General features: G+C 42.6%; 1 protein-coding gene across 3 annotated transcripts in view; it reads right to left on the bottom strand.

Annotated features, from left to right (window-relative positions):
* The window catches only part of LOC134353135 (transcription factor Dp-1-like), a 92,306-nt gene extending 68,639 nt beyond the window's left edge, over window positions 1-23,667 (bottom strand). The window contains exons 1-2 of one of the 3 annotated variants that reach the window (XM_063061076.1): window positions 23,214-23,667; window positions 21,722-21,813 (exon numbers count right to left, since the gene is read on the bottom strand). In XM_063061076.1, coding sequence (XP_062917146.1) covers window positions 21,722-21,733 — 12 coding nt within the window. In that variant the 5' untranslated portion in view covers window positions 21,734-21,813; window positions 23,214-23,667. Of the gene's footprint in view, window positions 1-21,721; window positions 21,814-22,447; window positions 22,574-22,700; window positions 22,732-23,213 lie in introns of those variants that run through there. The other 2 variants (XM_063061078.1, XM_063061079.1) reach the window with 2 other exon arrangements.
* Window positions 23,668-24,493: the final 826 nt, after the last annotated feature.

The following is a 24,493-nucleotide window of genomic DNA, read 5'->3' as shown; positions in this document are numbered from 1 at the left end:
TCAGAGGGTGGTAAATCTGCGGAATTTGTTGCCACGTGCAGCTGTGGAGGCCAAGTCATTGGGTGCATTTAAGGCAGAGATAGGTAGGTTCTTGATGAGCCAGGGCATCAAATGGTATGGGGAGAAAGCAGGGGAGTGGGGATGACTGGAAGAATTGGATCAGCCCATGATTGAACAGTGGAGCAGATTTATGAGCCGAATGGACCACTTCTGCTCCTATATCTCATGGTCTTATGGACTATACCTCATTTGGCCCACTGAGTCTGCTCCACCATTTAATCATGGCTGATTCATTTTCCCTCTCAGCCCCAATCTCCTGCCTTTACCACATATCCCTTCACACCTTGACTAATCAAGAATCTATCAACCTCTGCCTTAAATATACCCAATGACTTGGCCTCCACAGGTGCCTGCGGCAAATAATTCCACAGATTCCCCAATCTCTGGCAAAAAGAAATTCCTCATCTCCATTCTGAGAGAGTGTCCTCTGGTCCTAGACAACCCCACCATAGGAACCATCCTCTCTATTGAGATCCTTCACTATTTAATAGGTTTCAATGAAGTAACCTCTCATTTTTCTGAATTCTAGTGAGTTCAAGCCCAGTGCCATCAAACACTCTTCATATGACAAGCCTTTCATTCCTGGAATCATTTTCATGACCCTCCTTTGAACCTTCACCAATGTCAGCAAATCCTTTTTTAGATAACAGGCCCAAAACTGCTCACAGTACTTCGAATGAGACCTCACCAGTGCTTTATAAAGCCGTAACATTACATCTTTGCTTTTATATTCAAGTCCTCTTAAAACAAATGTTAACATCACATTTGCCTTCCTCTCCGGACTCAACCTGCAAACTAAGCTTTAAGAAATCTTGCGCAAGTCTCTTTGCACTTCAGATCTGTGAATTTTCTCTCCATTTAGAAAATAATCTATGCTTTTATTTCTTCCACCGAAGTGCATGACCATACACTTCCCAACACTATATTCCACTTGCCAATTCTTTGCCCATTGTCTTAAACTGCCTTAAGTCCTTCCTCAAAACTACCTGCCCCTCCAACTATCTTTGAATCACCCACAAACGTTGCCACGAAGCCATCAATTCTGTCATCCAAGTCAGTGACATATAACATATAAAGAAATGATCACAACACAGAATCCTGCAGAACACCAGAAGTCATGGGCAGCCAACTAGAAAAGGCTCCCTTTATTCCCACTACCAATCAGCCAATGCTTTATCCATGCTAGTATCTTTCCTGTAACACCACGTGCTCTGAATTTGTTAAGTGGCCTCATTTGTGGCACCTTGTCAAAGGCCTTCTGAAAATTGAAGTACACAACATCAACCGATTCTCCTTTGTTGATCCTACTTGTTATTTCTTCAAAGAATTCCAGCAGATTTATCAGGCAAGATTTTCCCTTAAGGAAACCATGCTGACTACGGCCTTCTTTATCATGTGACCCCAAGTGCCCCGAAACCCCATCCTCAACAATCGACTCCAACATCTTCCCAACCACTGAGGTCAGACTATCTGGCATATAATTTCCTTTCTTCCTTATTGAATAGTGGAGTGACATTTGCAATTTTCCAGTCCTCCAGAACCATGCCGGATTCTACTGCTTCTTAAAAGATCATTATTAATACCTCCATGATCTCTTCATCCACCTTTTCCAGAACCCTGAGATGTATACCCATCTGGTCCAGGTGACTTATCTACCTTCAGACCTTTCAGTTTCCCAAGAACTTTCACCCCATTAATGGCAACTTCACACACTATTGAACATACAGTATATACTGCTATTGTCTTCCACAGTGAAGACTGATGCAAAATACTTATTCAGATCGTCCACCATGTCCTTGTCCCCAATTACTACCTCTCCAGCATTAGTTTCTAGTGGTCCAATATCCACTCACCCCTCTTTTACACTTTATGTGTCTGAAGAAACTTCTGGTATTCTGTTTAATGCTACTGGCTAGCTTAACTTCATATTCCATCTTTTCCTTAATAACTTTTTAAATTGCCTTCTGTTGGTTTTTAAATGCTTCCCAATGCTCTAACTGACCACTATTTTTTTCTCTATTATATGCCCTTCCTTTGGCTTTTATGTTGGCTTTGACTTCTTTGTTAACCACAGTTGTGTCATCTTCCTCTTTGTGATGTAAATATCCTGCACCTTCTGAATTGCTTCCAGAAGTTCCAGCCATTGCTGTTCTGCTGTCATCTTGCCAGTGTTCCTTCCTATCAATTCTGGGCAGCTCCTCACTCATGCCTCTGTAATTCCCTTTACCCCACTGTAGTACTGATACATCTGACTTTAGCTTCTTCTCAAATTGCAGGGTAAATTCAATCATATTAGGATCACTCTCCCCAAGGGCTCTTTTACTTTAAGCTTTCTAATCAATTTCGGTTCATTGCACAACATCCAATCCAGAATAGTTGATCTCCTAGTGGGTTTAACCACAAGCTGCTCTAAAAAGCCATCTTGTAGGCATTCTGGAAATTCCCCCGCTTGAGAATTCCCCCACCAGTACCAACCTGATTTTTCCAATCTACCTACATATTGCAATCCTCTGTGACTATTGTAATATTGCCCTTTTGGATTTTCTATTTCTATTGTTTGGGGGTCTGTATGTAACTCCCATCGGGGTCTTTTTATTCTTGCAGTTCCTTTGTTCTACCCGCAACGATCTGACACCTTCCGACCCTATGCCACTCATTTCTAATGATTTCATTTCAATTTTTGTCAATGGAGCCAAGCCACCCCCTCTGCCTACCTGCCTGTCTTTTTAACTCAATGTGTACCCTTGTACATCAAGCTCCCAGCTATAATCTTCAAGCCATGATTCAGTGATGCCCACAACATCACACATGCCGATCTGTAACTGTGCTACAAATTCATCTACCTTATTCCATATATTGCATGCATTCAAATGCAACACTTCCAGTCCTGTATTCATCCTTTTTGATTTTGTCTGCCTTTTACATTACAACTCATCTTGTCGATGGCAATTTTGCCCAAGCATCAGCCTCTCCTTGCAAGCAGTCTCACTACACTTTGCCTGTTTATAAACCAACCATCTCATCCTCAGCACTATATCTCCAGAATCTTTGATTCTCCCACCACACCGCCCCCCCCCCACTGCCAAATTAGTCTGAACCCTCCCAAACAACCCTAGCCAACCTGCCCGCAAGGATATTGGTCCTGCTTGGGTTCCGGTGTAATCCAACTTCGTTGTACAAGTTGTACCTTCCCCAGAAGAGATCCCAATGAACCATAAATCTGAACTCTTGCCCCCTGCATCAATTCCTCAGCTATGCATTCACCTGCCAAGGTGAATGTGTGGTTGAGGAACTGGTGCAGGGGATAGCAGTAATACTCTTGAAGAGTGTTATAGGGATAAGTCCCAAGAGGCATGAAAGGAGATTGCTGGGGCCTTGATAAAGAACTTTTTCTCCTCTCAGGTGAGCTCCCAGAGGACTGGATGGTAACCAATGTTGCTCCTTCAAGGGAAACAGATAATCCAAGGAATTATAGGATGGTAAATCTCATCAGTGGTAGGGAAGCTATTGGAAATGATACTGAGAGGATTTATACACATTTTGAAAAGCGTGGGCTAATTTGGGACAGCCTGCATGGCTTTTTCCAAAGCAAATCATGTCTTGCAATCTTGATCAGGGTTTTCTGGGGACGTCACGAAGGTGACTGATGAGTGCAGGACAGTGGATATAGTCTATGTGGACTTTGACAAGTTCTCTCCTGGAAGGCTGATCCAGATGATCTAGTGACCTGGTAGCTTCAATTCAGAATTAGCTTGCCATGGAAAATAGAATGTACTGGTGGAAGTGTGTTATTCTGGCTGGAGGTTTGTGACCAGTGGTGTTCTGCAGCCATCAGTGATGAGACCTCTTGTTTGTGATATATAACTTTGGAAGTGTAGACGGTTAGGTTAGTATGTAAGCAGGTGACAAAGTTGAGATGTAGGGAGTAAAAATCAAAAGATACAGCAGAATATACATCAGCTATAGACATGGCTGCAGAAATGGCAGATATAGAGTTTAATCTGAGCAAATGTAAGGTGCTTCACTTCGGTAAGTCCATAGACATAGAAGCAGAATTAGGCCATTCAGTTAATCAAGTCTGCTCCACCATTTAATCAATACTAATATACCATTTCCTCTAGGCACCTTTCTCTTGCCTTCTCCCCACAATCTTTGATGCATTATGAATCAAGAACCTATTAACCTCTGCTTTAAATATACCCAATGTTTTGGCATAACAGTATGTGGCAATGCATTCCACAGATTCACCAGCTTCTGACTAAAGAAATGCTTCCTCATCACCATTCTAAAATGATGCCCTTTTATTCTGAAGCTGTCCCTTCTGGTTCCAGACTCTCGCACTATTGGAAACCTCCTCTTCACATCCATTATCTAGGCCTTTCAATATTCATTAGGTTTCAATAATTCCCCCCATTTCATTCTAAACTCCAGTGAGTACAGACCCAGACCCATTATGCAGTAACCCTTTCATCCCCAGGATCATTCTTGTAAACCTCAACTGGACACTTTTCAACACCAACATATCCTTCCCCAAAACAATTCACAATGCTCCAAATGTTGTATGATCGACCTCTAATAAAGCTACAGCATTACAGCCTTGCTTTTATATTCTAGACCTCTTGAAATAAATAGTACCATTGCATTTGCTTTCCTTACTACCAGTTGAAATTGCAAGTTAAGCTTTAGGAAATTGCGAGCTAGGGCCTCCCAAGTCCATTTACACCAAATGGAGTTCTCTCTCCATTTAGAAAATAGTCAATGCTTTCATTCCTTCTATGCAAGTTAGTGAGCACACACTACCTAAAGCTGTATTCCATCTGCACTCAACCAGAAAAAGCCACCTTTATTCCCATTCGTTACCTTCTGCCAGAATTAATCTCTCCATGCTAGTACTATCCTGTAATGTCATGAGGTCTTGTTTAACAGCATCATGTGCAGCACCTTGTTTAAGACCTGAAAATCTAAGTAAGCAAGGTTGAAGCTGAGAGGGGGAAAGTTAAAGACATTGTGCGTAGCATGTTTTCTTCTTTACATACAGAATGACAGGGCCTGAATGCAATGACAGAGTGGTACTGAAAGTCAAGTTTAAGAGGCTTTTAGATTGGCTCAAATGGTTCTGTTTATTGTCAGAGAATGTATACAGTATACAACCTGAAATACTTGTTTTCGCACATGAATATGCAGGGTATTAACGACCTGGATGTGGGGGTAGAAGGGTGGGTTGGCAAGTTTGCAGACGACACAAAGGTTGGTGGTGTTGCAGATAGTGTAGAGGATTGTCGAAGATTGCTGAGAGACATTGATAAGATGCAGAAGTGGGCTGAGAAGTAGCAGATGGAGTTCAACCCGGAGAAGTGTGAGGTGGTACACTTTGGAAGGACAAACTCCAAGGCAGAGTACAAAGTAAATGGCAGGATACTTGGTAGTGTGGAACAGCAGAGGATCTGGGGGTACATGTCCACAGATCCCTGAAAGTTGCCTCACAGGTAGATAGGGTAGTTAAGAAAGCTCATGGGGTGTTAGCTTTCATAAGTCGAGGGATAGAGTTTAAGAGTCGCGAGGTAATGATGCAGCTCTATAAAACACTGGTTAGGCCACACTTGGAGTACTGTGTCCAGTTCTCATCGCCTCACTATAGGAAGGATGTGGAAGCATTGGAAAGGGTACAGAGGAGATTTACCAGAATGCTGCCTGGTTTAGAGAGTATGCATTATGATCAGAGATTAAGGGAGCTAGGGCTTTACTCTTTGGAGAGAAGGAGGATGAGAGGAGAGATGACAGAGACATACAAGATAATAGGAGGAATAGATAGAGTGGACAGCCAGCACCTCTTCCCCAGGGCACCACTGCTCAATACAAGAGGACATGGCTTTAAGGTAAGGGGTGGGAAGTTCAAGGGGGATATTAGAGGAAGGTTTTTCACTCAGAGGGTGGTTGGTGCATGGAATGCACTGCCTGAGTCAGTGGTGGAGGCAGGTACACTAGTGAAATTTAAGAGACTACTAGACAGGTATATGGAGGAATTTAAGGTGGGGGGTTATATGGGAGACAGGGTTTAAGGGTTGGCACAACATTGTGGGCCGAAGGGCCTGTACTGTGCTGTACTATTCTATGTTCTATGAATGGAGGAATCTGGATCATGTGCAGGCGGAACATATTAGATTAATTTGGTATCATGTTTGGCACAGGCATCATGGGCCAAAGAGCTTGCTCCTGACCCACACTGTTCTATGCTATTGATGGAATGGAGTAAAATGAAGGAACTACTTTCCTATGTTCAGAGGTTATGTCAAGGCAATCCCTGAAATTTCTTACTTGAGACCGTGAAGACCGACACAAAATAGTCGTTAAATGCCTCAGCCACTTCCTTATCACCCAATATCAATTTCCCCTTCTCGTCTTCCAAGGGACCTACGATGACCTTAACCACCTTTTCCCGCTTTATATATTTACAAAAACTTTTGCTACCTGTTTTTATATTTTGTGCTAATTTACTTTCATACTCTATCTTCCCTTTCCTTATTTCTTGTTTCGTTGTTCTCTGTTGCTTTTTAAAGTTTTCCCAATCCTCCAGTCTCCCACTACTCTTCGTGACTTTGTACACAAGTTTTTAATTTGATACTATCTTTTATTTCCTTAGTTATCCAAGGCTGGCTCTCCCCACATTTACTTTTCTTACTTTTGACTGGAGTATACTTCCGTTGAGCACTGTGAAAAATCTCTTTGAAAGTATTCCACTCTTCCTCAACTGTCCTACCAAATAGCCTATGCTCCCAATCCACATTAGCCAACTCCTCCTCATCCTGTTGGAGTCTCCCTTGTTCAAGCATAATACACTAGTTTTAGATCCAACTATTTCATCCTCCATCTGAACGCAAAATTCAGTCATACTATGATCACTCTTTCCAAGAGGATCCCTGACTACAAGATAGTTAATCTTACCTGTCTCTTTGCACAGGACTAGATTTAAGATAGCATTTTCCCTTGTAGGTTCACTAACATGCTGCTCAAGAAAGCCATCACGGATGCACTCTGAAGTCCTCCTCAGGAGTACCTTGAGTGAATCAGGTTGGTCAATCTATGTGGAAGTTAAAATCCCCCAATGACAACTGCCGTTCCATTCTTATAAGCCTCAGTTATTTCCTGGTTAATCGCCTCTGCCACTGCAATATTTTTACTAGGTTTCTTAATGTTTCTTAAATATTGCTATTTTATCCATTTCCACTACACCTCCGAAAACACTTTCCAGGCACTTACCACTCTCTAAACAAATCTGCTTTGCAAATACCTTTTAAAATTTTCTCCCTCATCTTAAACCTATGTCCCCTAGTGTTTAACATTTTCACCTAGAAAGATCAGCAATGATCCTCTGAATGGTGGGCAGACTGAAGTGGTACTGGATATCATCCTGCATGAAAGTAGATAAATGTCCAGGGCCTGATCAGATAATATCAAGTCTCTTACGGTGACTTTCTTGTATTATGAGTCAGTAAAACTGCAAGGAAATAGGCCCTTCGCCCCTACTGGTCCATGTCAGCCAAGAATCCCAGCCAAGCTCATCCCATTTACCTGCATTTTGCCCATATGCCCCTAAGATTTTATGTCCACGTACTTGTACAAGTACCTTTCCAGTGTTGATGTACCCACCTCACCCACTTCTTCTGGCAGCTCATTCCATATACTGGCCATCCTCTAGGTGAAAAAGTTGCAGCTCAAGTTTTTAGTAAATGTCTTCTCCCTTTCACCTTGAACCAATGCCCTCCCCAGCCCTAATCAACCTTTCCTCATAATTCAACATCCAGCAACGTTCTTACATATCTTAGCTGCACTCTTTGCAGCTTATAGAATCTTTCTATGGCAGAGACCAAAAGTGAACACCATATTTCAAATACAGCCAAATTATCCCCAAACTTTTGTTTGCATCCCTTCTTAAATAAAGACACGACATTGGCCACTCTCCAGTCTTCCAGCACTCCATCCATCACTAATGACAATCCATATATCCAAATGCTGCCGTAATTTCCTCTAACTTCCCACAGCATTCTTGGTATTATCTGATCAGGCCTTACACATTTATTTACTTTCATACATTATGATATCCAGTACCACTTCTGCAATCCCAAAGATGTTCCCCTTAACCATCTCAAGTTCTGAAGTCTTCATTTGGTCATCCATGGTCAAAAACAGAGGAGAAATACTCATTGAGTACCTCATCCATCTCATGGGCTCCACACAAAGAAGGTCACTTTGGCCCCATCTTTTCTCTAGTTATTCTTTTTCCCTTAATATACTTACAAAATGTGTTTGGAATCTCCTTTATGCCCCCCTTTTGCCCTTCTGATTTCCTTTTTGAGTATTCTCCAACATTCTTTATACTTCTCTCAGAATTCACTTGCACCTGACTCATGCCCTTGTTTTCCTGACCAGAACCTCAATACCCCTCACCTTCCAGGGTTCCCTACTTCTACCAGCTTTGCCCTACGCTTTAACAGGAACACTCAGATCTTAAATTCTTGATATCTCACTGTGACAGGGAGCACTTGGTAAATGCACTCCCTACACACGTGCATTCACACACAAACATTGCCTTGTCATTCTGCTGCCATTGCACTTCGATGACTTCCTTGGTATATTCTCATTATGGATCTTAAACGAAGCTGATGCAGTTGTGTTGACTTTATGGCACCTTTCCTACCACACACAGTGGAATATTGCATTTCTTTAGCAATGGGGATATGTAAATGTGTATATGTTGTTTACATACCGCATTTAACATAGATATTTCTGCTTATTTAGCAATATGATTGTAACGACATTGCAGGGTGCAACATATTCCAATTCATGTGTAGTCTTAAGTTAATTTTGTTGGTAATTAAAGATGGTATGTCGTAGTACCTAAAATAAAAGGAGCTCTTCACCCTCAGTAGGGGAGAGGGATGGGGGCTGCCAGGGGTTTACACTGGACAAGAATATTATGGAGCTTTTATTGTTTTCTGGAAGTTAACTTTTTGTAAATATCAGCTGTTTACTTTTCACTATTTTCACTGATTTTGACGCACAGAATAAACACTCTTGCGCTAAAGTTCTTAGCAACTCCAGCCATTCTTCTTTTTGGTCATAACCCACGTACCTAACACCGACTTTACCTGCAAACAACTACTCTAATCAACTGCCAGTTCCTGTCAAATAACATTAAAAATTGCTTTGCCCCAATTAAAAAAAGTATAACAATGACTAGGTCTGTTCCTTTCCACAACTAATTTAAAACTAACAGAACTCTGGTCACTAGCCTCAAAGTGCACCCCCACTGATATCTGTCATCATCCTGCCCTGTTACCCAAGAGCAGATTGAGCTTTCCCTTTCAAATAGGGTTCACTATGTATTGTCTAAAGAAACTTATCTGAAAACACAAATTCTATCCCATCTAAGCTCCCAGCACTATGACAGGCCAGTCTATATTAGAAAGGTTAAAATTACATGGAATATAGAATAATACAGCACATGAACAGGCCCTTTGGTGCACAGTCACCTACTATGACAAACCTATTCACCTTGCAATTTTCTGCAATTTCCCTGCATATTTGCATCTTTAATTCCCATTGACTACATGCAATCCCAGCAAGGTGTCACCCTCTATTTCTCAGCTCCACCCATAAATGCTTACAGGAGATCCTTCAGTAATTTTATCTAAGACTACTGCTGAGATTCTCCTCAATCAGAAATGCAATTCACTCACCTCTTTCCTCTACCTCTATGCTGCCTATAGCACCTACACTTAGCTGCCAGTCCCGTCCATTCCTTAACCGAATTGAATTAACTTTATTACTTACATCCTTCACATACATGAGTAAAAATCTTTGTTACATCTCTGTTCAAATGTGCAATAATAGTGATTTATAATAAATATTATGCACAATAGGGTAGCCAATATAACATAGAAATACAGTTGCATCAGCGTGAGTTCATCAGTCTGATGGCCTGGTGGAAGAAGCTGTCCTGGAGCCCGTTCGTCCTGGTTTTTATGCTGCAGTACCACTTCCTGGATTGTAGCAGCTGGAATAGTTTGCGGTTACGGTGACTCAGGTCTCCAATGATCCTTTGGGCCCTTTTTACACACCTGTCTTTGTAAATGCCCTGAATAGTGGGAAGTTCACACCTACAGATGCACTGGGCTGTCCGCACCACTCTCTGCAGAGTCCTGCAATTAAGGGAAGTACAGTTTCCATACCAGGCAGTGATGCTGCCAGTCAGGATGCTCTCAATCGTGCCCCTACAGAAAGTTCTTAAAATTTGAGGGGCCATACCAAACTTCTTCAACCGCCTGAGGTGAAAGACCTCATGTTTCTGTGATGGCTACAATTCCTCACACCAACCTAGCTATCCTATTCTTGTGTCAAAGGCAATAAAAACAGTACTGTGATGCAGAAGGATCTGAGTGACCAGGTGTGTAATGCTTAAGAAGTTGGAATGCAACTGATTAGAAAAACTAACAATGTTATTCATTGCCAGGGGAATTGAAAATGAAAGTATGCAGGTTATGCTTCAATTATATAGGGCACTGGTGTGACTGCACCAAGAACCTGGCACCTGGTCACCTTATTAAAATAGAGGTAAAAGCAACACATGCAATTTAAGGATATTTTAGACAGTCTAATGAGTTGCTTGTAAATCTCTGAACTCTCTTCAAAGGACAAAGGAAACGATGTCTTGAAAGAAAATCTAATGTTTATGCACTGTCAAGATCTAGGAAGAATTATATTCTATTGCACCATTTAAAAGGGAAATCAAGAAGTTTTAAGAAGTAAAGAATGGTCATGCCCAAGGCAGACTGATTACCCCTATATGGGTGAATCTCTCCTGCACTGTAACAATTACTTGACTTGAAAATATATTGCCATCCCTTATCATCATCACTGGATATAAATTGTGGAACTTCTCACCCAATAGTATGTATTATGGGAGCACTTATCTAGAAGGACTGAAATTGTTCAAGAATATGGCAGTGAGACTTCAACAGCAGTTATGGAAAGGCAATAAGACTTAGCCTTGCCAACAATGCTCACATCATATCACAGAAAGAGAATAAATTTTTTTTTAGAAATGTTGAAATAATTAAATAATAATTAATTATCATTTCATTTCTTAATAGTTTGAAAACTGATCAGCCTATAACCTTCTCAATTCAAGGAAATAAATCCTGATCTGTGTAATCCATGCATAAAAATCTCAAGATCTTTCTGTACTTTCAACTGTTTCCAAATCCTAAATGGATACCTTCACCTTTGTCCTCACTAAAGGCCAAATGTCAGAATTTCTCCTGTTTGAAATTCAGTAACACTTCTGTAATTTAGTAATTCATCCACACTGTTCTGCAAAGCTGCTTTTAAATCCACTTACTTTTATTTTAGAATTCACAATTTCTTTTCAATTAGTTATAAATTTTGTGGTATGTAAAAACTTAGAATATTGACTGATTCAGCACTGATCTACTGAAAATAAAGAGCACAAGACCTGGGCCCTGAAGGCTATCCCAACATTCAATATGATCACAACTGATCTACCTCCGACCCCAGTCCCCTTCAGTGACATTTCCTGTGGCCTTCATTTCAACGTATCTACTTTAAATACCCGAGTGAACTAGCCCCTGCAACCTTCCCCACCAAAGATTAACTGGCAGAAGAAATTCCGACACATCGGAGTTTTAACTTCTATGTCTCTTCATTCAAGACGTTCCCATTAGTGGAAACATCTGAATATCTACCCTGCCATGCTCCTTATAATCCCATGTTTCAATACCATCATCCCTCATTTCTCTAAACTCCAAAGAACACACCAAAATTCTTTAATTAGTTGAGGCTGAACAATCCTCTCACCCCTGGAATTAGCAGACTGAACTTCTTCTAGACTGTCCCCAATGCTAGTACATCGTTTCTTAACCAAGGAGATCAAAGCTATACATGGTATTCTAGGAGCAGCCTCACTAACACACTGTGCGATTGTACTACTTTGGCTATCTCTAAACTCCAACGCCCTTGTATTCTAGGCCCACATACCATAGTTTTACTAAAATAATTGATTGCTTTACAAACAAGAGACCACCAGCCTCTGCACCCAGCACATAATTCTCCATAACTTCTGCCATCTCCAACAGGATCCCACCACCAAGAACATCTCCTCCGCACCCCCACTTTCCGATTTCTGCAGGAATCCCTCCCTATTCGGCTCCCTTGCCCATGCCTCCCTCCCCACTGATCTCCCTCCTGGTACTTATCCTTGCAAACAGAACAAGTGCCATACATGCCCCTCCATCTTCTCCTTCATGACCATTCAGGGCCCCAAGCAGTCCTTCCAGGCGAGGCAACACTTCACCTGCGAGCCTGTTGGGGTCATCTACTGTACTAGGGCATCAAAAGTTATGGCAAAAAGTCAGGTGTATGAGGTTGAGTGGGACCCGGGATCAGCCATGATGGAATAGCAGAGCAGATTCGATGGGCTGAATGGCCTAATTCTGCTCCTAGGTCTTATGGTCTATCTGCTGCCCCCGGTGTGGCCTCTTGTATATTGGTGAGACCACATAGATCAGGAGACTGTTTCGCCAAATACCTTTGCTCTGCCCACCACAAAAAGCAGGATCTCCTGGTGGCCACCCATTTCAATTCTAATTCCCATTCTCACATGTCAGTCCATGGCCTCTTCTACTGTCACTCAAGCTGGAAGAGCAACACCTTATATTCCATATGGGTAACCTCCAACCTGATGGCACGAACATCGATTTCTCAAACTTCTGGAAATTGCAACCCCTGCCTCCCCTTCACCATTCCCCCCTCTCACCTTATCTCCTTAACTGCCCATCACCTCCTTCTGGTGTTCCTCCCCCTTTCCTTACTTCTGTGGGGTTCAGTCGTCTCTTATCAGATTTCCCCCTTCTCCAACTCTATCTCTTTCACCGATCAACTTCCAAGCTCTTTAATCACCCCTTCCCCTCTCCTTGTTTCATCTATCACCTATTACCTTGTACATCTCCAGCCCCCCCATCTCAATCTGACTTCTCACCATTTTTTTTCCAGTTCTGAAGAAGGGGTTTGTCCTGAAATGTCGACTGTTTACTCTTTTCCAATGATCAGTGTAATACACACAAAATGGTGGAGGAACTCAGCAGGCCAGATAAGCTCCTCTAGCATTGTGTCTATTACACTGATCATTGATTTCCTAGTGTACAGTTGCAAGAAAAAGTTTGTGAACCTTTGCAGTTACCTGGTTTTCTGCATTAATTACTCAAAATGTGTTCTGATCATCAGCCAAGTCCTATTAATTAACAAATACAATCTATCTAAACTAATAACACAAACAATTGTACTTCTTGTAAGTATTGTGTACACTATTCAAACAATCACAATCCAGGTTCAAAAAAGTATGTGAACCTCTGGGGTAATGCCTTCTACTAAAGCTATTTGGAGTCAGATGTTCTAGTCTGTGAGATAAGATTGGAGGTATGGGTTGTAGAGGTGCCCTGCCCTATAAAAAAAAGACACACGGTCAGGTTACTGACAGAGCCTGCCCTTCAAGAAAGATCTGTGTATATGCACCATGCCTCAATCAAAACAACTTCCAGAGAACCTTACAAGAACTGTGGATATGCATGAAACTGGAAAAGGCTATAAAACTATTTCGAAAGACCCATGTGTTCTTCAGTCCACAGTAAGAGAAATTGTCTGCAAATGGAGGAAATTCAGCACTGTTGCTACTCTCTCCAGAGGTAGGCATCCAGCAAAGATCACACAAGAGCACAACGTGCAATGCTGAAGGAGATGAAAAAGAACCCAAGGGTAACAGCAAAAGACCTGGCAAAAGTCTCTGTTCATGTGTCCATTATAAGAAAAGCACTGAACAAGAATGGTGTTCATGGAAGGCCACTATGGAGGTAACCACTGCTCTCCAAAAAAAGTGCTGCGCATCTCAGATTTGCGAAAGACCACCTGGATGTTCCACAACACTTCTGGGACAATGTTCTGTGGACAGATGAGACAAAAGTTGAAGCTTTCTGGCAGAAATGCACACCTCTATGTCTGGTGGAAAAAGGGCACTGCACACCATTATCAAAACCTTATCCCAACTGTACAGCATGGTGAAAGGAGCATCGTGGTTTGGGACTGCTTTATGACCTCAGGGCCTGGATAGCTTGAAATCATTGAGTGAACAGTGAATTCAAAATTTTATCAAGACATTTTACAGGAGAATGTCAGGGTAGTGGTCCATCACCTGAAGCTTACTAGAAGTTGGATGATGGAACAAAGATCCGAAACAGAAGAGTAAATTAACTAAGAGTAAATGTTTTAAAAAGAAAACCTGTGTTTTGGATGGCTAAGTCAAGAGTCCAGACCTTAACCCAATTGAGATGCTGTGGCATGACCTGAAGAGGGCAGTTCATGCAAGGTATACCAGTTGTTGTAGAATACATCTTCTGGTGCTACTTGGACACGTCTTCAGTGATGAACCCGGGGTGATAGGGTGTTTCGGGTCTTTAATCATAAGACAACCCTGACCAGCCGACCTAGCTGGGGTGATCAGCCCCCGACTTGTGTCCAAGTGGCGCACTAATCCACGGATCTCCCCCCCACCCCCATATCCACAGCCACCACGAGGCCTGTTCAGCAGCCTCCAGAGTGTTCTTGGTGGCTCTTCTGCACTGCAGTCCTTTAACTCCAAGGAGTTTTAGAGTCCGCTGTAATGAATGGCTAGCAAAGCCCCAGCACCCAACTTCAACTGGCTCACAGTGAGCTCTCCAACCATTGCTCCAGCAGTCTGCAACAAGATCTGTGTATATAGCCTTCTTGCACTCGTTGGCCTCTTCAATCCGGTCTTCCCAGGGGACAGTAAATTCCAGCAGGACCACTTGCTTCGTAAACTCCGATATTAACACGATGTCCGGGTGGAGCAGAGTGACTGCAATGTTCTCTGGGAACTTGAGCTGCCTCCCTATGTCGAACTGGAGCTGCCAGTGTTGTGCAGTGGCAAGAAGCCCTCCCAAGGAGCTAGGCCAATGTTGAACCTTCTCCTCTGCTTTAATAAAGGTGATGGACTGTTTGGAGCGTGCTGATTTTTGCTATCTTGAATCGCCGTGCTGATTGCGTCCGCCATAGACCTTAGGACTTGGTCATGGCACCAGCGGTATCGCCCTTCCCCCAACGCCTTCGGACAGCAATTTAGGATATGTTCCAAGGTGCCCCTCTTCTGGCACAGTTGGCATGCTAGAGTGCTTGCTATGCCCCACCTGTACAGGTTGGTCAGGCTTGGGAGAACATCATAGACTGATTGGATGAGAAACAGTTCTGTATGGAGAAATAGTCTAAAATTCCTCCTCGCTGTTGAGCAAGTCCAATCAGCAGCTACAAGAAACATTTATTGGGAGGTCATTGCTGCTAAAAGAGGTTCTACTCATTATTAAATACAAGGGTACACATACATTTTCCAGCCTGGATTGTGAATGATTAAACAATGTGTTCAATAAAGACATGAAAAGTACACTTGCTTGGGTTATTAGTTTAAGCAGATTGTGTTTGCCTATTATTGTGACTTACATGAAGATCAGACCACATTTTATGAGTAATTAATGCAGAAAACCAGGCAATTGCAAAGGGTTCACAAACTTTTTCTTGCCACTGTAAATGATCAACTTCCATCATAAGGAAGTTAGTCTAACGCAAATTTATAATCACCGTTTTGTATCTCACCTAAAGATCACTAAATTGAATTAATGATGCTATAAAACTTTTGAAACCACTTTCTGCTGTTAACCAAATTTGGATCTTTACTAGACCTAGGATATAAATTGCATAACACCATGTTGTATATATAACAATAATTCAATGAATTTCAGGCAGATGCTAGTGCTCTTATCCCAATCTTTCAAAAATATCAAAAGCCCCCAATATAGCCACCCCATATTCATCCTACCATTTTACAGCCACTACCAGAGCCAAGCAAGTACCTGTAAAAGTCTGAAATATTCTGCATTACTTGCTCATGGTTTGTTGCATCGTGGAAGACATTATCCTTAATCTCTGATCATTACAAAGTTATTCCCTTCCCCTGTACTATGTCCATCTTTCCTTCAGAGCTCATAACAAGAAATATTGATAATCTTGCAAATACCTCAGTAATAACTAGATCATCTTTGAAATTTGCAGAGATGAGCAATTATCTCCATTCTAATCTGTCCTGTGCAAATGTATTCTTGGTTTAATTACTATATATCTTTTATTTTCCCTTTACTTGTGCCATGTAAAGCTATGACCTATTCACATTTTATTTCCTTCAAAATTATTAATACTATCTTTTACTCTCGACATGGTAGGTCATGTCTAACCAATCTTAAGAGTTTTTCGAGGAAGTTACCTGGAAAGTTGAAAGCAAGGCAGTGAATGTTGTCTACATGGACTTCAGTAAGGCATTTGACAAGGTCCTGCATAGCAGGTAGGTCAAGAATATTCAGTCATTCAGCATTTAAGATGAGGTAGGAAATTGGATTAGACATTGGCTTTGTGGGAGAAGCCAGAGAGTGGCAGTAGATGGCTACCTTTTTGGCTAGAGGCCTGTGACTAGTGAAGTGCCATAATGAAGTGCTGGGCCCATTGTTGTTTGTCATCTACAGCAATGATCTGGATGATAATGTGGCTAACTGGATCAGCATATTTGCAGATGACACCAAGATTGTGGGTGCAGTAGACAGTGAGGAAGACCATCAGAACTTGCAACAGGATCTGAACCCCCTAGAAAAATGGTAGATGGAATTTCATGCTGCCAAGTGCAAGGTGTTGCACTTCTGTAGGACCAACCAGGATAGGTCTTACACAGTGAACAGTAGGGCACTGAGAAGTGCTGTAGAGCAAAGGGATCTGGGAATACAGGTCCATAATTAATTGAGAGTGGCATCACAGGTGGATAGGGTCTTTTGGCACATTGGCCTTCATAAATCAAAGTAGTCAGTACAGGAGTTTAGATGTAATGCTGAAGTTGTACAAGACATTGGTGAGGCCTAATTTGGAGGGCAGCTTTGGTCACCTGCCTAAGGGAAAGATGTAAACAGGGTTGAAAGAGTTTAGAGAAAATTTACAAGGATGAAGCCAGGACTGAAGGACCCAAGTTATAAAGGAAGATTGACTTTATTTCTTGGAATGTATAAGATTTGATACCGGTATACAAAATTATGGAGGGTGTTGATAGGGTAAATGCAAAAAGGCTTTTTCTACAGAGGTTGGGTGGGACTACAACTAGAGGTCATGGGTTAAAGGTTTATGCGAACCTGGAAGGAAATTCCTTCACTCAGAGTCGCAAGAGCGGGTAATGGGCTGCCAGCGCACATGATGCATAAGAGATCAATTTCAATGTTTAAGAGAGTAGGTACGTGGATAGTAGAGAGACAGAGAGTTATGGTCCCAGTATAGATCGATTGTAGTAACAGCTAAATGGTATGGCATGCACTAGATAGGCCAAAGGTCCTGTTTATGTGCTGTACTTCTCTATGACTATTTCCTCTTAGAATTTACTATTTTAAAGACCTGGTGACTATCTGATTTTATCTTTTAACCAAGACCCTAGGTCTAGCCCAAATGAGACCAAAGGCTGATGAATCCCCTGGACAAAACAGCCACATCTTTTAAAAGGCAAGGGCTCAGGTCAAGAGATAATGCATGTTTGGGTTATAGTATTTCAAAGTTCCCTAGGTTCTAGGCAAGTTACAGTAGAAGACTACAAATATATAATCTTCATTCAAAAAAGAGAAAGCATGGAAATTCTATATCCAGACGTTTAAAAAGCTTTTTACAAGATAATACATTAAAGTAGTACTAACGTAGTTACATGGAGTGGAGAGGAGCTAAGAGTTATGAGCTAAACAAAGGCAACAGGGACTAGCAGGGAGGATGCTGTGGTCAGCATTGATGAGTTGGGAGTGAACAGCATGCTTCCTATCTCGTATTACTCTTGACCCGAAAGGTTGCTGTGCAAGATAGTTCATGCCAGGGAGTGGAGTGGGGGTAAGTATGGATCCATTTTAAGCATGAATAAAGGATTAATTAATTGACAAATAAGGTTATGTCAAGCAAGTTACTGTAGGCGTAAACAGTAACTTCAGAGATTACAGTTGGGTATCAACAGGACCAAATGTTTTATATCTAAGCTTGTAAGTGGAACACAGATATATAGCAAGCTGTGAGAAGGATGGAGCCCACAAAGGATAGAGACAGCTTGAGAATTAAAATAATGTTTATAATCACTATTTTATAGGAGGTGAAATTTGCTGTCTTGTAGCATAAAATTTCCACCCTCCCCCTCCCATTATATGAGTGAAAAGACAGCAGTGGAGTTGTACAGCAAGGAAACATGAGTGCAGTTGTCCAGTATGGTTGCGAAAAAAAGAAAAGCAGAATGGCCTTGGCCAAGCCAGCATGCAGATTACAGCAAGTAATCAAAAAAGCAAAGTATTTGTAGACATTTGTTGCAAGATGGAATGCAAAAGCAGGGAAGTCTTGTCAAGACTTCAAAGGTGTCTAGTAAGATGACATCTGGAATGCTACGTACCATTTTAGTCTCCCCATTTTCAGATGTGTACACTTCCTTAAAAGTCCCACTACTGATATGCTTCACTAATTTGATTTCCTGAATGGAAGAATCAAGTTTTATGAAAATAAAAAGAGAGCTGAGGCTATTATTCAGATCAGCCATCATCCTATTGAATAGCACAGGAACACTCACAACACGCTGGAGGAACTCAGCAGGTCGGGCAGCATCCGTGGAAACGATCAGTCGACATTTCGGGCCTGAACCCTTCATCAGGACTGAAGAGGGAAGGGGCAGAGGCCCTATAAAGAAGGTGGGGGGAGGGTGGGAAGGAGAAGGCTGGTAGGTTCCAGGTGAAAAACCAGTAAGGGGAAAGATCAAGGGGTGGGGGAGGGGAGGCAGGGAGGTGATAGGCAGGAAAGGTGAAGGAGGAATAGGGGAAAACACAATGGGTAGTAGAAGGAGGCGGAACCATGAGGGAGGTGATAGGCAGCTGGAGGAGGGGGCAGAGTGACATAGGGATAGAGGAAGGGAGGGGGAGGGAATTACCGGGAGTTGGAGAATTCTATGTTCATACCAAGGGGCTGGAGACTGTAGCACTTACGCTTACAGGGATAAGTGCCGGGTGGGAGATCCGTGGGGAGGGACGTGTGGACCAGGGAGTCGTGGAGGGACCGATCCCTGCGGAAAGCAGAGAGGGGTGGAGAGGGAAAGATGTGCTTAGTGGTGGGGTCCTGTTGAAGGTGGCGGGAGTTGTGGAGGACAATGGATAATGTGCTGGATCCGGAGGCCGGTGGGGTGGTAGGTGAGGACAAGGGGAACTCTGTCCCTTTTGTGGTGGCGGGAGGATGGGGTGAGAGCCGAAGTGCGGGAAATGGAGGAGATGCGGGTGAGGGCATCATTGATGACAGCAGAAGGGAAATCACGATCCTTCTTCACCTTTCCTGCCTATCACCTCCCTGCTTCCCCTCCCCCATCTTTCCCCTTACTGGTTTTTCACCTGGAATCTACCAGCCTTCTCCTTCCCACCCTCCCCCACCTTCTTTATAGGGCCTCTGCCCCTTCCCCCTACAGTCCTGACGAAGGGTTTCAGCCCGAAACGTCGACTGATCGTTTCCACGGATGCTGCCCAACCTGCTGAGTTCCTCCAGCGTGTTGTGAGTGTTACTTTGATCCCAGCATCTGCAGATTATTTTGTGTTTATGAATAGCACAGTTATCAGGCTATTCCTGTTCCACTTACAGCCTATCTAAATGGTACTGCTCTCTTCTGACCCAGTGCTGGTGACAATGCGCTCTTCTCAAACCACCCCTTCAGACACATGCATCCTTTCTTAATTTGGTGTCAGTACCAATTTGCTTGTTCCAAGGAGCAGTTCTTGCCTTTTCTTCCTATGTTGCAGATCACACAGAATTGATGCTCTCCAGACTGCTCCATCTTTGAGCCATTTGAAGCCTTCCCTCACCTTGGCACCAGGTTGCGAAAAAACCACAGATCCTTCAAACCTATTTGCAAAGGATGCTGCTTGCTCCCTTAGTAACAGAATATCACAACACAAGTTACAAATTCCCTCTTCAATACTCTAGACTCTTGCAGTCTGGCTGTTAACATTTGCCAGTTTTATCCGCAACAAGCCAATTCTGAAACTGCACTGCCCTGAAATGTGAACCAAAAGATCTAGGTACTCATATCTCTCTTCTGAGGCAGTATATCCAACTCAGATTCCAAATTAATAAGTCAGAAATGGGAACATAAGATGCAGGGGCCAGAAATTTATGCAAATTTGCCCACAAGCAATCTCCGTATAATAAAATGGCACATATTTCCTCTTTTGGAGAATAGCATACAGCTTCGCTACACAGAATGGAAATAAGTTAAAGCATTTCCCTTTAAAATTTTGTACACTAAACCATTTAACTATATAAAAAAATCAGCAATTATAAATGTAAAGTTTACTATGCAACAACACGGAGCTCAGTCTTCAGTATGCTTTCTAAAATGGTGGGGCAATGTTTATATTACCAAGCTGGCAACCCGCGACATGGAGCTTATGGAATATAATTAGTACTGATAACCACAAAAACAATTAGATTGTCTAAAACGCATCTGGTTCACAGGTCTTTTGGGAATTAACTCTGCTGTCTTACCCAATCTGAACTCCAGCAAGGACAGGGTCAAGCCTGGCTGTGAAAGGACGAGTGTTGGGAATGGACTAGCAACCCCATCCCATAAAAACCAGAGCTACAGAAACGCCAACGGAAGGAATGAAGACCCCATCTCTGGGGGAGGAAGAATACACCAAGAAGATGGGCTATACCTCGGGCAACTTGAAAGACTGGCCCAGGATAAGGAACTTTAGAAAATGTTGTCACTGGCCTACGCTCCTGAAGACTTGCAAATATCTCCAGCTCCACCAATGTGGCAGACTTTTGAATGTTCTTACATGGCCAGGTAAGAAACTTAATTCAGCGGCCATCATGAACAGGCCACGATGCCCAAAAACAAGCATTAAGGTGAAATACCACGAAGCACACATAGATACACAGAAAACCTACAGAACAATACAGGCCCTTCGGCCCACAATGCTGTGCCAAATGCGTACTTACTTTAGAAATTACCTAGGGTTACCCACAGCCCTCTGTTTTTCTAAGCTCCATGTACCTATCCAAGAGTCTCTTAAAAGATCCTATCGTAACCACCTCCACCACCGTTGCCGGCAGCCCATTCCACGCACTCACCACTCTCTGCATATAAATCTTACCCCTGACATCTCCTCTGTACCTACTTCCAAGCACCTTAAAACTGTGCCCTCTCGTGTATTTTAATGTCAAAATTTTAGTATTTTTCAATTATTAACTGTTGGCTCATTTACTCTCAACTGGGCTATTCCTGCACCTTTGGCATATTTACTACACTTCAAAAGTACTTGAACATAAAGTCTTGGGACTTGTATCACAGTAGCATTACAAACAAATCCAGTGAAGAATTGTTTGACTGGATGTGTAAATAAGGCTAAAGATATCTTTAGACTAAAATCAAAGTACTTGTTGATTTTTAAAAGTCTGTACATTAAACTACAGATGCATCAGAATATGTACTTACATCTTTGGCCATGTTGATGATGGTTTTATTGCTGAATTTTGGATACTTGTGTTGCCAAAGCTATAACAAGCAAGATTCCACCTAAACAGCACCTAAATATATTGAGAGAATTAAATAAATTTTAACGTAAAGTTCTTGTACATACAAATTCTATAATGGATCAGAAAAGCAGTCAAGCATATTCTCATTCATTACAACATTTCAAAGATTAAACTTGCTGATTGGATTTGCCATGGATAAAGTTGAAGTGCACCCCCAAAGATTGCATTTTTCTCACTTACAGATCGCTAATGTTTAGTTAACATTATCAAACACTAATACCAGTCATTGAAAAACAAACGTGACACTTTATACAAACAAAAACTTATTTTGGAATTTACTGCAAAAGATTACTGGGGCCTAGTACTCCAGAAGCAACTGGGTAAACTGCACAACGTAATCAACCGATCTGAAGCTCCCATCAGTTATATCCTGCACTTAAATCTTCCGGTTGTGAAAGAAACAACACTAATCAAAATAAATACTAATAAAAATAAATGAGAATACATGAAGACAAAATATTAAAAACTGGCTTTCATCAGACCACTCAGCAATAAGGCCTGCCAGGCCTCATGGCCTACCTGCCCATGAATATGAAATGCAAATACTGTCACATTTAATAAACGCACGATTCCTTCCTGCTAAAGGTGAGGAAATTTTCACCCATTATATCCACCGAGTTCTTACCGAGTAAAGAATAAGAAGCTTTAAATAATACACTTTTTACTTTGCAGGCATGCTTGAGGTAAACCCCAACCTCCTAGGAGAGCTTCTGTCTTCAATATACTTATTGCACAAGGAGTTATTTAAATTTAAAAAACTGCACGTTTCCAACAAAGTTCGAACGATTTTTGAAAAGTTTCAGAGAAAAAAATAACCTGCAATTTCCCCCTTTTCTTTTCCCTCACTAGCACCCCCCGCACGCAGATGCCGTTCATACCTAGTGTAGCATTGCATTTGAAGGCATTTCAGAGTTTAAAAAAGGTCTGAATTCGAGCATTCAGATAATTGTTTGTATTCACACAAGCACCCCCACACCTCCGCCCGCGCCCCCTCCTCCCTAGTCACCGGGGAAAAATTCATCTGGCCATGCATTGGACCTCCCAATCAAGTCTCCAATCTGCAGCCTAGGCCTGAAGCCAGGGGTTCTCCTACTGTAAACAACCCAGATCAGCAGTGGGATCCAACACCGTCACTGAATGACTGTGAGCTGCAAACGGCTAGGAGTTTCTTTAGATGAGACAATTCTAGACCCTGACACCCCCCCCCCACCACACACCCCATATTTCATGATTGAAAGGAAATACAACAAACAGAAAGACTTCGGTCATTGTCACTCCTCTTTTTCCAGGGATCCTGGAGGTAAAACTAGATCGGAAACTTAGAAACGGTTAGTCCAAACCTAGATTAAGCCGATCACAATTGCTTTAACAGCGAGGTAAAGCGATGATACCTTCTCATACATAAAATCTGTCGGCTCCACCAGCGGCGTATACTCAAATGTTTTTTTTTCCGGGGGTGACGATGGGTGGGGATTAAAAATGAGAAATAAATTAAGAGAAATAAATATAAGAGCAATTAACAAGTAGAGTGAGACGGCGGGGAAGGGGGGGTGAAGGGAATGAAGTTAACCGCCGCGGCTCCACACACACATCAGGGGGATGAATTTAAAAACAACTCGGCCCAATCACACTGTCATTATGGTGGGGCGGGGGCAGTCTTTTTTGTCAGTTTTCGGTGGTGTTGGTACAGAGAAGGAGCTGGGGGGTGTCCGGATCTCTGTGTGTCTGGCGGCTGGCATACACTGGCTGTCCGGCCGGCCTTTCCCCCCACCCCACCTCCCGTTCCCGCTCGGCTCCCGGCCGCAGCGGCGCACCAGTCAAAATGAAGCCGCTCACAGGGGCTCGCGACTGTTTTCATCCTCAACCGATCTTGGCGGTGTCCGACTCCCGCCTCGCTCCCATTGGCTCTCCCCTCGGCCCCGCCCCCGACGCTCCCCCATTCGTCCTTGGCCGGCAGCTGCTTGCTCTCCATTCGCCGCCGACAAATCGTCGTAATCCCATCTCTACCAATTCAGGTCAAGATCATAAAACCCGTCGGCTAGGGACGGGGATGGATCTATCCATTGGCTAACTTTTGCAGAATGCGGTGTTTCCATTGGCTGTCAAACTGGCGAAGGGGAAGATGGTTGGACATTTTCCATTGGTGGACAGCGGATCAACCGCCTCCTATTTGAATGTAGTATGGACGTCACAAGTGTGCGCTGCTCAGCGTCCTGTGAGAGAAAGCCTGAATCCGGCATAAAGTTATCGTGAAGTGATAAAGAAGCAATCAAATTCCAATACTTACTTATTTTCAGGTACATTCATGTGGGACCATTAGTTTATGTGAAACACGCAAGCGGTTCCTTGTAGTGGGCACGCGTAGGTCGTGTGCCGAAGCTGCGCTGGAAGAGGTGAAGGCCAAGAGAAAGATAAGGCCTGCACCCGTGCATCGTAAATATCCAGAGATTGAAGCAGCACTTGCATTCATATACCATTTTTCAATACACTTCAGAATGCTTTCTAGTTAACTCTTTAGTGTTGTAATGCAGCAAGGCAAACTTTCCCAAGCAAAATTACATTGGCTTGATTATTTATTTAGTTTTGTTTAGAAGATACCAGCTAGGACACCATAACCCTTTGCACAACCTTGAGAGCTGTGATTAGTATAATGTCTTATCCTAAATGTACT

This window comes from Mobula hypostoma, chromosome 10 (assembly GCF_963921235.1).
Source record: "Mobula hypostoma chromosome 10, sMobHyp1.1, whole genome shotgun sequence".
Taxonomy (NCBI): domain Eukaryota; kingdom Metazoa; phylum Chordata; class Chondrichthyes; order Myliobatiformes; family Myliobatidae; genus Mobula; species Mobula hypostoma.
This window is presented reverse-complemented; position numbering and strand designations above follow the sequence as displayed.